The 13,412-nt window shown below is 62.7% G+C and overlaps 1 protein-coding gene across 4 annotated transcripts in view; it reads right to left on the reverse strand.

Moving 5' to 3' along the window:
- Nucleotides 1–13,412, reverse strand: part of STRN4 (striatin 4) — a 25,297-nt gene continuing 11,885 nt past the window's right edge. For 2 of the 4 annotated variants that reach the window (XM_047711289.1, XM_047711292.1), the window contains 13 exons: nt 12,067–12,208; nt 8,672–8,831; nt 7,995–8,108; nt 7,536–7,651; nt 5,706–5,881; nt 5,575–5,622; nt 5,122–5,243; nt 3,843–4,010; nt 3,535–3,675; nt 2,979–3,077; nt 2,745–2,831; nt 1,235–1,469; nt 1–979 (listed from right to left, as the gene is read on the reverse strand). In XM_047711289.1, the coding sequence (XP_047567245.1) occupies nt 1,300–1,469; nt 2,745–2,831; nt 2,979–3,077; nt 3,535–3,675; nt 3,843–4,010; nt 5,122–5,243; nt 5,575–5,622; nt 5,706–5,881; nt 7,536–7,651; nt 7,995–8,108; nt 8,672–8,831; nt 12,067–12,208 (1,543 nt within the window). In that variant the 3' untranslated portion in view covers nt 1–979; nt 1,235–1,299. Of the gene's footprint in view, nt 980–1,077; nt 1,130–1,234; nt 1,470–2,744; nt 2,832–2,978; nt 3,078–3,534; nt 3,676–3,842; nt 4,011–5,121; nt 5,244–5,574; nt 5,623–5,705; nt 5,882–7,535; nt 7,652–7,994; nt 8,109–8,671; nt 8,832–12,066; nt 12,209–13,412 lie in introns of all 4 variants that reach the window. The other 2 variants (XM_047711290.1, XM_047711291.1) reach the window with 2 other exon arrangements.

The raw sequence follows: 13,412 nt of genomic DNA on the forward strand, positions 1-13,412 counted from the left end.
TCTTACTCCAAAGGGTTTATTGAGACGACTCTCACATCCAAGTCCAGAGCATGGGGGACGGGGGCTTATAAACAGGAACCTGGAAGGGGGCCCGAGGGCCCAGGGTGGAACCCAAAAAAGAGAGTGAAATAAATAGAGGAAGAGAGTGGAGGACGAGGAGAGGAGACACAGACTATCACACAGTGATAATGACATGGGGGTAGGGGGCAGGGCTCCATTAACATCCCATTTATTTATACAGATATACAGGGAGTTGTGGGGGACCCAGGGGGCCCCCTCCAGCCTCCATGCCCCAAGGAGGGGCAAGAGAAGGCCATCTGTCCCCATGGGTGACCCCATGGGGGCTGGGGGGCTGCCCCTGGAAGAGTGCTGGGAGCGGTGGGGGAAGTAGGGGTAGGCGCGCCCCCCCCCCCCCCCCGAGGGCATCACCTATTCCCCAGGCAGTTACTGGCCCTGGAGGCGCTGGGTAGTGTCTGGAAAGCTGTGTTGAGGGAACTGGAGGGGAGGGTGGGAGACTGGGCGTGCTTCTGGGGTGGGCCAGGCCGGGCACTCCCCCTGAGGACAGCCCAGGGTCCAGCCAGCTCCATGGCTTCCCAGGGGACCCAGAGTAGTGGCGCTTGGGGCTCCTTCAAGCACAGCTCCCACTCATGTGGGAAGATGGAGAAGGGGGGTCGGGGGTTCAAAGAGAGAACCTGGCACCTTCTGGCATCTTGGAAAAGCTGATCCCCCAGGACACCCAGCCCTGGCTGTGCTGCACCGGAGACGGCAGCTCTGATACCAGGACTGGGCGTCAGGGCACAGAGAGGAAACTCCCTGAGGCCATCCTGGAGGGGGATTCCTGAAGGAGGCTGCTCCCCAGGCTGGATGCTTGGGGAAGGACAGGCCGTGGGGGACGGCCTCCTGGGGAAAGGGCCGTTAGCACCACCAGGTTCCCAGGCAGGCGGGAAGAGGCCGGACCTCTAGGGAGGCTGGGAGTCACCTGAGGTAGAGAGAAGGAAGGCAGGCTGGAGCGTGATGCCCCAGGTACCAGAGCTCAGGCCGCCTTGGCTAGCCCCCGCGATGCCCAGGGGCTGCTACCTCGATGATTCGCACAAGGTGCCTCAGCCACCACCCTGGGACACAGCACCCTCTAGAAGGGCCAAGCGAAGGGACACGTGTGAGGTCCCGCTTAGGGTGAGGAGGCGGGGGGTTTCTACCCTCCCAGGCCGAGCCTCCCTCCTGTCCGGCCCCTCACCTCAGCGCCACCTGCCCGGCCCCCTCCCCAGCCATTGCGGCGGCCAGAGTGGGGCCAGGCAGGCATCACACGAAGACCTTGGCCAGGGCGTCGGCGCCGGCGCTGGCGATGAGGGCCTTGCTGGGGTGGCAGGCGACAGCGTGGATGGCCTCCTCGTGCTTCTTGCGGTGGGCCGTGATCTCCTGCACGCACGTTTTGTTGTCCAGGCTCCACAGGCGCAGGGAACAGTCGTGGCCTGCGCAGGTGCGGGAGCAGAAAGGGCTGTCCCCCGGCACATACCCCAGCTCCTCTGACCCTCAGCCTCTGGACTGGCAGCCTCTTCTCCAGCCATCTTTGGATGCCCAGCCCGCCGCCCACCCGCCCGGCTGCCGAGTATTCACCAGGCGCCTGTGTACTCAACCCTGGGGGGCACAGTGAACGTCCTAGGCCAACCAGGCCAAGCTCCCCGCCCTGGGGCTGCTGACATGCCAATGTGGCAGGGAGGAAACGAGACAGCAGAACGAATCCTGCAGGGGATCAGCAGCACTGTGGGCCCTGGTCATTGTGAGGACAGAATGGCCAAGGGGGTATCAGGAGGAAGAGCCTGGGAGACAGCAGGGTGGGCCAAGGGAAGGTTCTGAGGACTGGCGAGAGGTGGGTACAGCTGGAGCAGCCCAACTAGGAACACTGGGCCGGTGGGGGTGGGGGGTGGTCAGAGAGTGGGGAGCAGACAGGACTGGGCCTTGATGCACAAGCTATCTACGGACACGGCCTGACTCAGGTGTTAGAAAGATTGGGCCGGCTGTGGCAGAAGCTGGCTTTATTTGTCCCTCACAGCGGGTCCCTGGGCCTTGTCCCAAAGCTTCTCCTTCCCGAACTCGATCTCACTGACCACCCCCTCTATCATCAGCTGCTACTATCACAGGACGGATGGAGAACAGGCCACAATGGGTCCCCATCCCGTGTGCTCACTCGTCACCTCCCACCCAGGCTCTGATGGCGGGGACCAGAGGCGAGTGGCAGGAGGCCCCTTGCCCATGGCTTCCCTGATGAGCCGTGCACAACCTTCAGCTCCCTGGGCAGCTACGGCCCCTTCTCCATCTGCCCATGCGCCACCCCATCCTTCCGGGGCCCCGGCCGCACAGGACCCGGACCTCTGCGCACGCATCCGCACACAGCACGTGCTCCCGAATGCTAAGGACCCTGTGAGGACCGAGACCCAGACCCCAACTTCACTCCTGCACCCAAGCCACTACGCTGTGACCAAAGTCTGTCCCTTCTGTGAGCCTGTTTCCACATCCACACGGTAGGCATGACACCCCCACCCGAGAGGGTTACCTGCGTGAACCGAGACGCAGGCAAATGCCTCCAGGAGGCTCTGCGTGCAGGATACTTTGCCGAAAAGGCCCCCTGCCCCCGCTCCCCCACCTCAGGGAACCCTGGAGCACTCCCCCTAACCAGTGCCCAAGTCTCCTCCTCTTCCGCTCCCACACACCCTCGCTCCTTAGGAGCCCCGAGGTTCCCGACTTACTTCCCGACATCAGGAACACACCGTTGGGGTCCACGGCGAGGCAGGTGACCGCGTCCAGGTGGGCAACCATGGAGTGCACAGATTTCCCTGGGGAGGGAGGGTGGGTGGCACGTTACTTTTCCTCGCTACCTTGCCTGGGAAGGCAGAGGCCCAGCTTGGACGCCGAGAGCCTGCCACGTGGGCAGTCCCCCCAGGAGCATGAGGGAGCAGGGGTTCAGGAAGGCGGGGCCTCACCTGTCCGGCTGTCGAGGAAGCGGATGCCTCTGTCATCGTGGGCGGTGATGGTGAGGGGCTGGTTCGGGTGGCTCACCACCTGGTTGATCTGGGTTGGGCCTAGAAGGCAAGGAGGGAAGAACATGGGAGATATCAGGGAGACCAGGACAAAGACAAGAGGAGAACCGGACAAAGACAAGAGGAGAACCACGGTCCACAGCCCTGCCCCCCGCCCGGCGCTCTCCTGCTTGGGACCATAGTGCTTCATCTGTAAGACGGGCACCACGCCCTGCCAGGGATGGCACAGGACAGGGAACAGCAACCCACAGAGGCCATCCACTCCTCCAAGACGCCTGACAGGTAAGTCCCTGATGATCTCTCTTCCCTTGACCTTCCTGAGAGCCCCGTGCTGGCCACAGTGGTGGCAGCTGGGCTTTTCTCCTTCCCACCCAGATCCCCTGAGGCAGGTATGGAAACTGTCCTCTGCTCACTGGATGTCAGGTCACCAAAGCCACAGGAGGGACTGAGGCCTTGGAGGCACTCAGATACCAGCCCCGGGCACTTGGGCCCCTCTTACCACTGCTCCCCCGGGATTCCAGCGAGAGGAGGGCACTGCCAGCCTCCAGGTCATACAAGACGGTGTCGCCGGAGCGGAAGGATGCCACAATGTGGGCAGGCTCGGTGCTGGTGAAGGCCACTGAGGTGGGGATCCCATGATCTGAGGACAGAGGGAAGGGAAGGCTGCTTAACAGACCTGGTCCTGCCCCGGGGTTGCAGGACAGGACTTGGGAAGCCTGCGCCCTCATGCTCTTGTTGGGGCCTCCGACTCTACAAGGCTCCTCCATGAGGTGTTGGCATCCCTCCAGGCCTGTTCCCGCCACTCACCGCTGGCTGTGAGGAAGGTACAGAGGCAGGCTGGGCTGCTGCTGGGATCCCAGATACGGATGGTGCCGTCGGCAGAGCAGGAGGCCAGGCGCTGGGAGGCGGGACTGAAGGCTAGGCCCCATACAGCGTCCCCATGGCCCTCCAGGACATGGCTCAGCACGCTTGGGTCTAGTCGCACCGAAGGGAGGAAACAAGCCATGTCAGGGCCGCCAGCCCCAACCTAACCAGCTCTAGAGCACAGAGAACCAGGCGGCTAGGCTGGGGCCCCCCCATTCACCCAGCTTCGTCCCCAGCTTCCTCATGGCCTTGAGCTGTCACCACAGGAACCTGCCCAGCTAGCTGCTCACACTCTGACCACTGGCGGTTCTGAAAAAATCTCAGGGCTCCAAAAGCAACCCAGAATGGAAGCTCAGAGGGCAGGGATGCTCCGTTTGTTGCCAACCCCACAGGACCTACAAAACAGGGGCTTGGTACGTGATTCTTAGTTAAGGGGAGAAGGGACAATGGTAGCTCTGTGGTCCCCAGACCCTTTGCAGTCTGGGCCCTCTGAGTTGGCCCGGCCATGCTCCTTGCTGCCCTCCCCACCCCCCTAACCTCCCCCCACCGGCTTGGCCCCAGGCACAAGCCCTGCCTCCCTGGTCACTCAAGTCCACACGGGCCGCTCTGTTCAGGCCCCGCCAACCCCCAGTGTGGGGCAGCTTGCCTGGCCCAGAGCGCAGACTCCCTGGGACTGACCCCTGACCTTTCACAGGGTGGGTACCGTTCTTGAGGAAAACAGTGTAAGATCCTCAAGGGGAGACACAGACCTTTAAACTCCACCTGACAAAATGCCAGACAGCCATCCGTGTCATCAAAATTGTTATCGAAAGAACCATCACCAGGGACGGAACGCACTGAACAGAAGCGAGTGTGGTCACTTCTGCACTTAGCTGTTAAAGGTGTACCAAGGATCGAGCAGACTCCCTACAGCCCCGCCCAACTAACTTCCCCTCTCCCTGCTCGGCTTCTCGCTGCCACCTCCCTGCGCTCAGTCCCCAGAAGGCACCGCCAGAGCCCGCCACGCATGGGCTGGGTAGCTCACCCCCCAGATCCCCTGGGAGGCAGTCCCCCCAGGCCATCTCTTTCCTGCCTCAGCCTGTCCAACCCCCATCACGAGCTGAACACTCTGCTCCATGCTCCCCTGGGTTGGTGGTGCACGGTCAGGCACAAGGGGATGCAGGGGGAATGTAGGGGCTCCCATGGACACAGTGAGCAGGTGGGTGGAGGGAACTGTCCTCACCGTAGCCATCGTAGGGGTCCATGTTGAGGTCTGGAATCTTCCAGCTGTGGATGCGGGCGTCTGCCCCCCCACTGTAGCAGCACTCACTGTTGCTGCCCATGGCCACTGCCAACACGGGGCCCCTGCAAGATGCACAGGTGGTGGAGGGGCGATGAAACACTCAATCTCACCCCTCCCCAGGCCCCCTGCATGGGACCTTCAAGCCCTATGCCAGATTTTTCAAGGATGGCCAAAAGGATTTCAGCATCGGGGACTTTGGTTGTCCTCCCCCCAGGCCTGCCTTCCCCCATCTCCTCACGCCCGTTTCTAACTCCAAAGCCTGGGCTGAGAACCAGCTACGGAGCACCTCGGTCTGCAGAGCACTGGGAGCAATGGGGTGCATGTGCAGAGGGCCCCCCTGGGGTAGCAGTGGGCAGGCCAGGGGCCAGACTCCCTTCAGGGGCACTGCCCTACCTGTGAGCCCGGAAGGCGTGGATAGGTTCCACATCGAGCGCAGCGTTCCTGGGGGAGGAAGCCCAACGTCACCAAGAGCCCCTCCTCACCCTGAACCCAGATCCCCTCCCAGCCCACGGCTGCGCCCTCACTTCTTGGCTGTAACAGCCTTCTGCAGGTTCCACAGCTTGAGCGTGCCGTCCTCGGAGGCAGTGAGCAAGGCAGACTGGCTGTGGTGGAAAGCCAGGGAGCGCACGCCGTCGTAGTGTGAGCGGAGAGTGAATTTGGGGTTCCATGTCTTCTTAAAGGCATCTTTGCTGTCAGAGAGCTGGGGCGGGGGGGAGATGCCTCAGTGTCCCCGCATTCCCGCGGACACTGACTGGCATCCAGGATGTCAAATCACCCAGACCCCCGTGGAGCACCCCCAACTAGCCTCCAGCCCCAGGCTCCCTGCCTGCAGCCCCCCTCGCTCACTGAGTCCTACAGTGTGCGGGCATGAGCTGCCTTTGAGGCAGACAGTCAGTTCAGAGGGGGCTCGGGGAAGACGTCAGATCGCCCCACACTGCCCGGGACTGTGAACTCTGAGCAGCGCCAGGAATTAAAAACAGACTGGAAAGAGGTGCCCAAGCAGCCTGGCTGGCTCTGCTGCCATGAGTGAGGCTTTCCTGAGAAGACACCGAAGGAGCAGGCCTTAACCAGATCAGGCGAGTTGACTGAGGAAGGACACCGCGTGTGCCGAGCCCCTGCAGCTACCGGAGCGGGTCTGGAGCCTGAGAGGAGGCCCGGGTTACAGAGAGCAGGGCAGAGAGTGGCAGGAGCTCAGGCCGGAGCGGCATTCGGGCACCTGCATCTCACCCCGAGGGAAACAGGGAGCCCTAGGAGGGTTTAGAGCAGGGAAAAGACACGGACTGGGGAAGATGTGGGTGGCTGCAGGGAGGCTAAGGGGTCGAGAAAAGCCTCTCAGGGGAAGAGAAGGTCACGCAGAGCACATGCTGGGGAGTGGAAATGGGGACAGGTCCACACAGTGGGAGGAGACTGCGGAGCAGAGTCAGTGACCTGCGGGGGAGGGGTGCGTGTGTGTGCCAGAGACGCTGCCCAGGCCCTGGTGGACAATGGTGGCACTCTCTGGGGGGAACCCAAGGGCAACCAACTGGCAAAGATGACGAGCAGACTGTTAGGAGAGACTCGGTGTCCTGCCCCAACATGGGGTTCACACCTGACCAACCCCTTCACGTGGACTCCACCCCCACGGTCCCCACTTCCGCCGTCACCCCCAAGCCTCTGTCGCTGTGCAGGTATGCTCTCACAGGCACACTCCTGCTCAAAGCCTCCACCCTGGAAGCCCGCCTTCCGGGCATCCAACAGCCGTGCCCCAACCTTGCTGGGGTCACCAAGCACTCAAGATCTGGCTAAGGGCTGTGGCAGCTGGTCTGCCATGGGAAAACGCACATGTACACCTGACTCACAGACTCCCGGATGGCCAGAGGGCCCTCTGCGGGTGCTGGCTCCGAACACTTGGCCCTGACACCTCCTTCCACCCCGGCCCTTCTGCCCACCGGCCCCGCTCGCGCCTGCTCTTGAGGTTTCTGGCTGCACAAGTCAGCTCAGTGCCCACCCCCCACACAGACCATCTTCCCTGCGCTGTGCCGCCCCCCGGCCCCCTTCCTCAGATGCTACCCCCTCGCCCTGCACTGAGCCCGTGGGGGGCCTGGACACGAGATGCACATAAGCCGGGGTGGAAGGGTGCAGCACCTGCAGGAGCCGGGCACCAGGTCCCGCACCTCAGGAACCCCCTCAAGCCCTGCGCCCCCAGCCATGTCCGCAGCTCCTGGTAAACCAGGGCGAGCTGCTGAATAACCTCACAGCATCCTCCCACAAGGGGGCCGAGCGCAGGCAGGGCACCAGTCAGAGCTCAGCGAGAGCAGGCACAGTGCAGGATGCCCAGTGAGGACCCGCGGCGGGGGGGCACCCCAAGAACTTACATCACAGCTGAGGTCGTTGTCGTTGGTAACGGTGAGATCTGCCAAGTCCCCCAGGCTCACCTCCCCGCCCCCGATAGTGTCCATGATGAAAACGTCTGAGGAGAAGCCAAAGGAACCTGGTAGGGGTAGGGGAGGGAGGGGGCAGAGAGGGGCAGGGAGAGAGAGAGAAAGACAGAGAGAGGCAGAAAGGGAGATAAGCAAGGAGTCAGAAAGAGAGACAGGGAGAGCACAAGATCAAGAATCACAGCTGGAAAGAAAGACAGGGAGAGACAGACGGACAGACAGGGCAGGACAGACGAGAAGAGGGAGACAGACAGACAGACGAACTTTTGCGACAGGGAGGCTGCAGACTAGAGGCCAGGCTCTGACCCTGAGGCCACAGCAGCTCTGGGCTTAGCTCTGCAGCCCCCCCTCTGCCGTGGGCCCCAGGGGACCGGACTTTGGGGAGGGGCCTCTTACCTTCGTGTGGCCGGGGCTGCGGTGTGCCAGGAGGGGGACCAGTCACTTTAGGGGGCAGCCCGTCCACATCCCGAAGGTCGGCCAAAATGCCCTGGAGTTTGACCCGCCGGCTTTCTGGGGGAACAAAAGCAAAGGGCTGGAGTTGCCCACCAGCCCACCAGCCTCCCCTCCTGCAAATGTGGGGCAGCCAGGAAGGGCTAGTCCCACAGAGGGCTCAAGGTGGGAGTGGGGGATGGGCGGAGACAGACTGAGCTGGAGCTGTTGTCAGTCCCAGCCTGGCAGGAGCCTCAAGTCCCTAGCCAACCTACGTGACCACTGAGGGCCTCGCAGCTCAGAGTCACAGGGCAGGAGGAAGGTGCGGCCCTGCCCTGTCTGCCTCTCCCCACCAGGTCCTCATCCTCTTCCTCCCTGCAGGCCACCAAGGGCTAGCCACTCTCAGGGAGGGCTGGAGGCCCCACTCCAGGAAGAGCTGGGCTGCTGCACCCCTGCAGGGATTTTCCAGGGAAGGGGTGAGGGCCTGGCCACCACGGTATGGGCCTCCTGCTCTCCTGGGCCACCCTCCTCTCAGGAAGCGTATCCGTCCGGTGGAGACTCCGGGGCAGGAAGCAGCTGCCGGGGGCTGCGTGCGCCCCTACCTCGCCCGGTGAGGGAGGCTGGCCAGGAAACCCGCCGCTTACCCAGCTCGTGGTGGGTCCCCTCTCCAGTGCACCGTCGGGGGTCCGGGGAGCCCTCCCCCTCCTCTCCTGAGCCCAAGAAATCGAACTCATTGATGGCGTCTTCAGAGTCATCCTCCTCATCCTCGTCCTCCATCTCGGGCACCAGGGCCTTGGAGGGCAGCTGTGCGCGGAAAAAGCCAGACCGGTCAGGAGGCTCTGGCCGGGAGCCTGAGCCCGCCGGGTTTCCAGGGCAGAGAAGCCAGGGCGCCCGGCCTTGGCTTCGCCCTGCTCAGAAGCGTCCTGCACCAGGGGCGGCCCCGCTTCCCTTCTCCCAGCGCCCTTCCCCCCCAGCAGGGCCCCCCCTCAGTACACTCGGGCCGCTGTGCTCCCCCTGCTGGGAGCCTTCAGAGGCGGCTCCTTACCAGCCCCAGGGCACTGCCAGCCCCCCAAACCCCCAGCAGGGCAGCCACCTCCGCCTCCACGTGTGACCCCCTCCCAGGACCCTCCTCCTGGCTTCTGCCTGCTCTTCCCGCTCCCCTCCCTGCCGCCACCCCCAACCCTCAGCACCGGCACTTCTCAGGGAAAATGAGTCGATAGAACACGTGTGTGCACAGAGGCGCACTATTCAAGTGGCAGCGTCTAGACGCCGAGGCGAACGGCGGCGCCAGCCTCTGTGTTACTTGGCGCGCCAGGCAGGCGTCCCCCGTTACTGGAGCACCCTGCGAACAGCGACCCTTACTGCACGTGTCGCGAGCAGAGAGGCCGAGCAGGGAGGCCCCTGGCCTCAGGTCCCTGGTCCGAGCCGGCCCAGACCCACACACACTAAGGCAGCTGTGGACCGCGAGCCCACCAAGGGTTCTCCTAGTCCTCCTCAGAACACCCTCGGCTCAAGCTTTGTTTTCTCACGTGACCAGCGCGCTGCTTCTGGAACGGGAGCAGACAGCACGGCTCCCCCATCCTGAGAAGCAGGCCGCTGGGGCTGGTGAGCGCCAGCGGCCCTCCGTGCCAGGCTGAAAGCAGCGCTAGGAACCCATCCTCCCATGTGCCTCGATGAGTGCACTGGGACCCCTGCTCAGACTGGGGTTTGGGGGCGGCATGGCACCCGCACTTCCCCGCATGGATGCCTTCCACAGTGACGTGTTCTGCCTGATGTCACCACATCGTACACAAAGTGCCACCCAGGAGCTGTGTGCTCGGAACCTGAGGCTGCAGAAAATGGCTTAAGGGAAGCCCAGAATTCTCACGAACAGTTTTGAATGCTGACTTCGCTTTAAGCGTTGGCTTACGAACATGCCCCGTCCCTGCCCTAGCGCTCTGTCCACCCCCGCCTCAAACGCTGCCTCTTCCGGGGAAGCTTGTCCCTCCTCAGCGCTCCCTGACTGAGGCCCAGGCACCCCCAGGACCAGCCACACTCAGACCACAAGCTCCTCGAGGTTGCAGCTCACCCTCCCACAGGCTCAGCAGTCCAAGCCAGGACTAGAGTCAAAACTGCTCAGGCATCCAGAGGCCAGCCTCTGTGGGAGGACAGGAGGGACAGGACACAGTGACCTGCCCTTCCTTCCCCGTGGAAGAGCCGGGGTCCAGGTTCAGTCAGCATGCCCGGAGAGGCAATGGGGATGTCGGGCTCAAGAGGAGCACGGCGGCGTAACAGGCGTCCTCCCAGGTCCACGAGACAGGGTTCCCGAGTAACCCTGTTCTGCCCGCTGTGCTCGGCTTGGCTCACACTGCCATCACTGAGCACTCAGTGCAGCCAGCCCCCAGCTTAGCGAAGGGTTTTCTGGGCATGAGTTAATGTTAATTAAATCCTCAACAACCCAGAGGCAGGGATTCCGAAACTGCAGCTAAGACAGAATCACGTGCCCAAAGGGACATAGCCAGGCCAAGGGCCACTCTCGCAGGCCTTTGGAATCAGCCTGGTCACTGCAGGTCTGCGGGTGAGAGGGGGCCTGGGGAGGCTCAGGACCCCTGCACAATAAGCCACTCCACTGGGCCTGCGGGACAAGAACAGTGACAGACAAAGGCCTAAAGGAGCACGGAAAGCCAGCCATCATCTCCACTGGGAGGAGCAGAGAGGAGCGGGCAGGCTTCCCAGAGGAGGATGAGGTAAGGGCTGAGAAAGGAGTGAAAATACCAACAGGGGCGGGAAGGAGCAGGAACAGGGGTAGAGGCCCAGACTCAGTGCCATCCTGACTTTCCCATAACCCAGCTCTAGCACGCTGGCTCTATGTGATCCCTGAGCACCCACGCCAGGCGGGACCCTGCGCTTAGCCATACTGGGGACACTGGAGACAGAGCTGGTCCCACACAGCCGGGGGTGAAGAAGTTTATGGAAAGCTCTGGCCAATAGGAATAAGGTATCTAGGGTTCCAGTTTTATCTGGATTGTGGGATTCACTGTTTGAACCTGGGCAAGTTCCCTCCCTTGCCTGAGTCTTAGTCTTCCCTCTGTACAATTAAAGGACTGGACCAGAACACTGGTTCTCAGACTAGGTTTCATGAACCTAGAGTGGTCTGGGTCCAGATGGCTTCAAACCTGCCGAGCGAAGGGGAGGAAGGGCAGGTAAGAGGTCAGAGAGGGCTGCCTGGAGGAGGGGTGCTACGGTGAGGCTGAAGGAGGCAGGGAGGGGCTCTGATGGGAAGGCCACACATAGGCTCCCTGCATGGGCACGCCGCTGGCCACAAGCTCCCCCAAGCCAGGGACTGGACCTCTGTCTCCACATTGCTGCTGCTGGCTCAGGGCTAGACCCACAAAGGCCCAAACTGACGCTTATCGGCCAGAGCAGCCTAGGCCATGCCTCAGGTTAGTGGCACTGAACAGCAGGAACACGGTGGCTCAGGAAGCTGAGAAGGAGGGGTGAAGCACGGTAGAAGCCGTTACGGTGAAGCCATGCTGAGACCTGCACGCTACCCTGCAGGTGGCCCTGGGCTTAGGTCCTGACATGAGAGCAGACCGGACACTCGCACCTACAAAGTCCCCTTGGGACCCCCAACCCGGCCCCAGACTGAACCCAGGTGCTGGGGAGAGAAGAGCAAGGAAACCCCCCAGTCGCTGCCCGGCAGAGCTCACGGGCTACTGAGGGGGAACACAGACAGCCACAGCCGCACCAACAATATCTCAGCGCAATAGTGATGAGGCTACGCCAAGGGGGCGCGATGCGAAGGGCAGCGCATGGCCAGCCCAGGATGGAGGGTCCAGGCCTCTGGGGAACGTGTGAGCTGAAGGGAGGACAGGAGAAGACAGGTGGGGAGGGAGAGGCGGGCCCTGGCACAGCGTTGAGGCAGGGGCTTGGCCGAGAGGGGCCGGGGACCCTGGGAAGGTAGAGGGTCAGGCCACACAGACCAGGCCATGAAGGGAGCCCCGAGAGCACCCACAGGGGCAATTCTGTGCCCCCGGAGGGCGGAGGGGAGAGGGCGCACCTTCACGCGCGGCTTCCTGTGCTGCGTGCCGTCCAGCTCATCGTCGTCGTCGCTGTCCTCGTCCTCGCAGTTCTGCAGGAAGGGGATCTGCTCCAGCACCGAGCCACTCAGGCGCTCTTTGCCATCTTTGCTGGCCGCATTCCTGCCCACGACATGGGGGCAGAGGGGAGCATTAGTCCCACTAGGTGACAAAGTTCAGATGGGAGGGTGCCGAGGGGCCATGGCCAGAGCCTGGACTCCACTCTTAAGAGGGCTGAGCCCACCATGACCCCACAGGAGCCTGGACCCCAATCACACAGGGGGGACCAGTCCCAGCCTCCTCCTGACACACACTCACCCCGACTGGAACACCCTCGCTCAGACCCCACACCAGGCCCCTCCTCCCTGGGCTCTGAGGCCCAGAGCACGAGCCCCCGCCCGACCATGCATCTGTGGGCACATGCTGAGCCGGTGCTGAGTCAGGAGAGCAGCTGAGAAAGCACCACTGACTCGACAGCCCACTTTCCCACGGCCCGGGCAAATCCTGGCCAGGTCAGGCAAGTGGCAGACACGCCCGGCGGGAAAGAGGAACCGGTCACTTTGCAAATGCTTGCGCCCCTACTGCCAGCCTCGCCGTCAATGAGCCTGTCCCCTCCTGACTGACAGATGGCCTCCAGTTTTCACTCCTGGCCGACTGTCCAATGCCTCCAACCGTATGACAAATCTTAGCAAAGGACATATCTGCCAAACCTGAGTCCACGGTAGAAACGCAGGTGGAATTCGAAGTTCGGATAAATGAAACATCTTCCTTTCTTGCCACTAGGCCGGTCCTCTAGAGGGTTCTTGCCAACTGCTCACGGTCACTGCTCGGAGGACGGATCTCTCCGGCGTTCCCTCCCCAGCCACCGTGCGCACAGCCTCCTGGCGGAGCACGTATGCTCAGGTGCCCCCCACTCTCCAACCCTGGCTGTGCCCGCTCAGCCTCCTGTGCTGTGCCTCCAGCTGTCAGATCCCACCTGCACACTGGTGAACTGGAGGGGAGTTCAGACCGCAGCGCCCCCCGGCCGAGCTCCAGGCTGGCTGCTCATCACTCGTCCTGGGGGTGACCCAGCAAACCACCTGCCCCGGACAGGCCCCTTGCTGTTCCTTCCACTCCTCGCCCTCCCCACTGTAATCAACGCCACTCCCGTTGCTTGGACCAAACCCCAGAGCCACCCCCTCGCTTCCTTCCTCTCCCCAACATCCATTTCTTTAAAAAGCAGACCTGAGGAGAGGCTGGCCACTCCTCACCCCTCCACCGCTCGCATCCACCTCGTCTCACGGGCACAGGAGGCTCCCGCTCTGGCCCCAGGGTCCCTCCTTCTCGA

This window comes from Lutra lutra, chromosome 17 (assembly GCF_902655055.1).
Source record: "Lutra lutra chromosome 17, mLutLut1.2, whole genome shotgun sequence".
Taxonomy (NCBI): domain Eukaryota; kingdom Metazoa; phylum Chordata; class Mammalia; order Carnivora; family Mustelidae; genus Lutra; species Lutra lutra.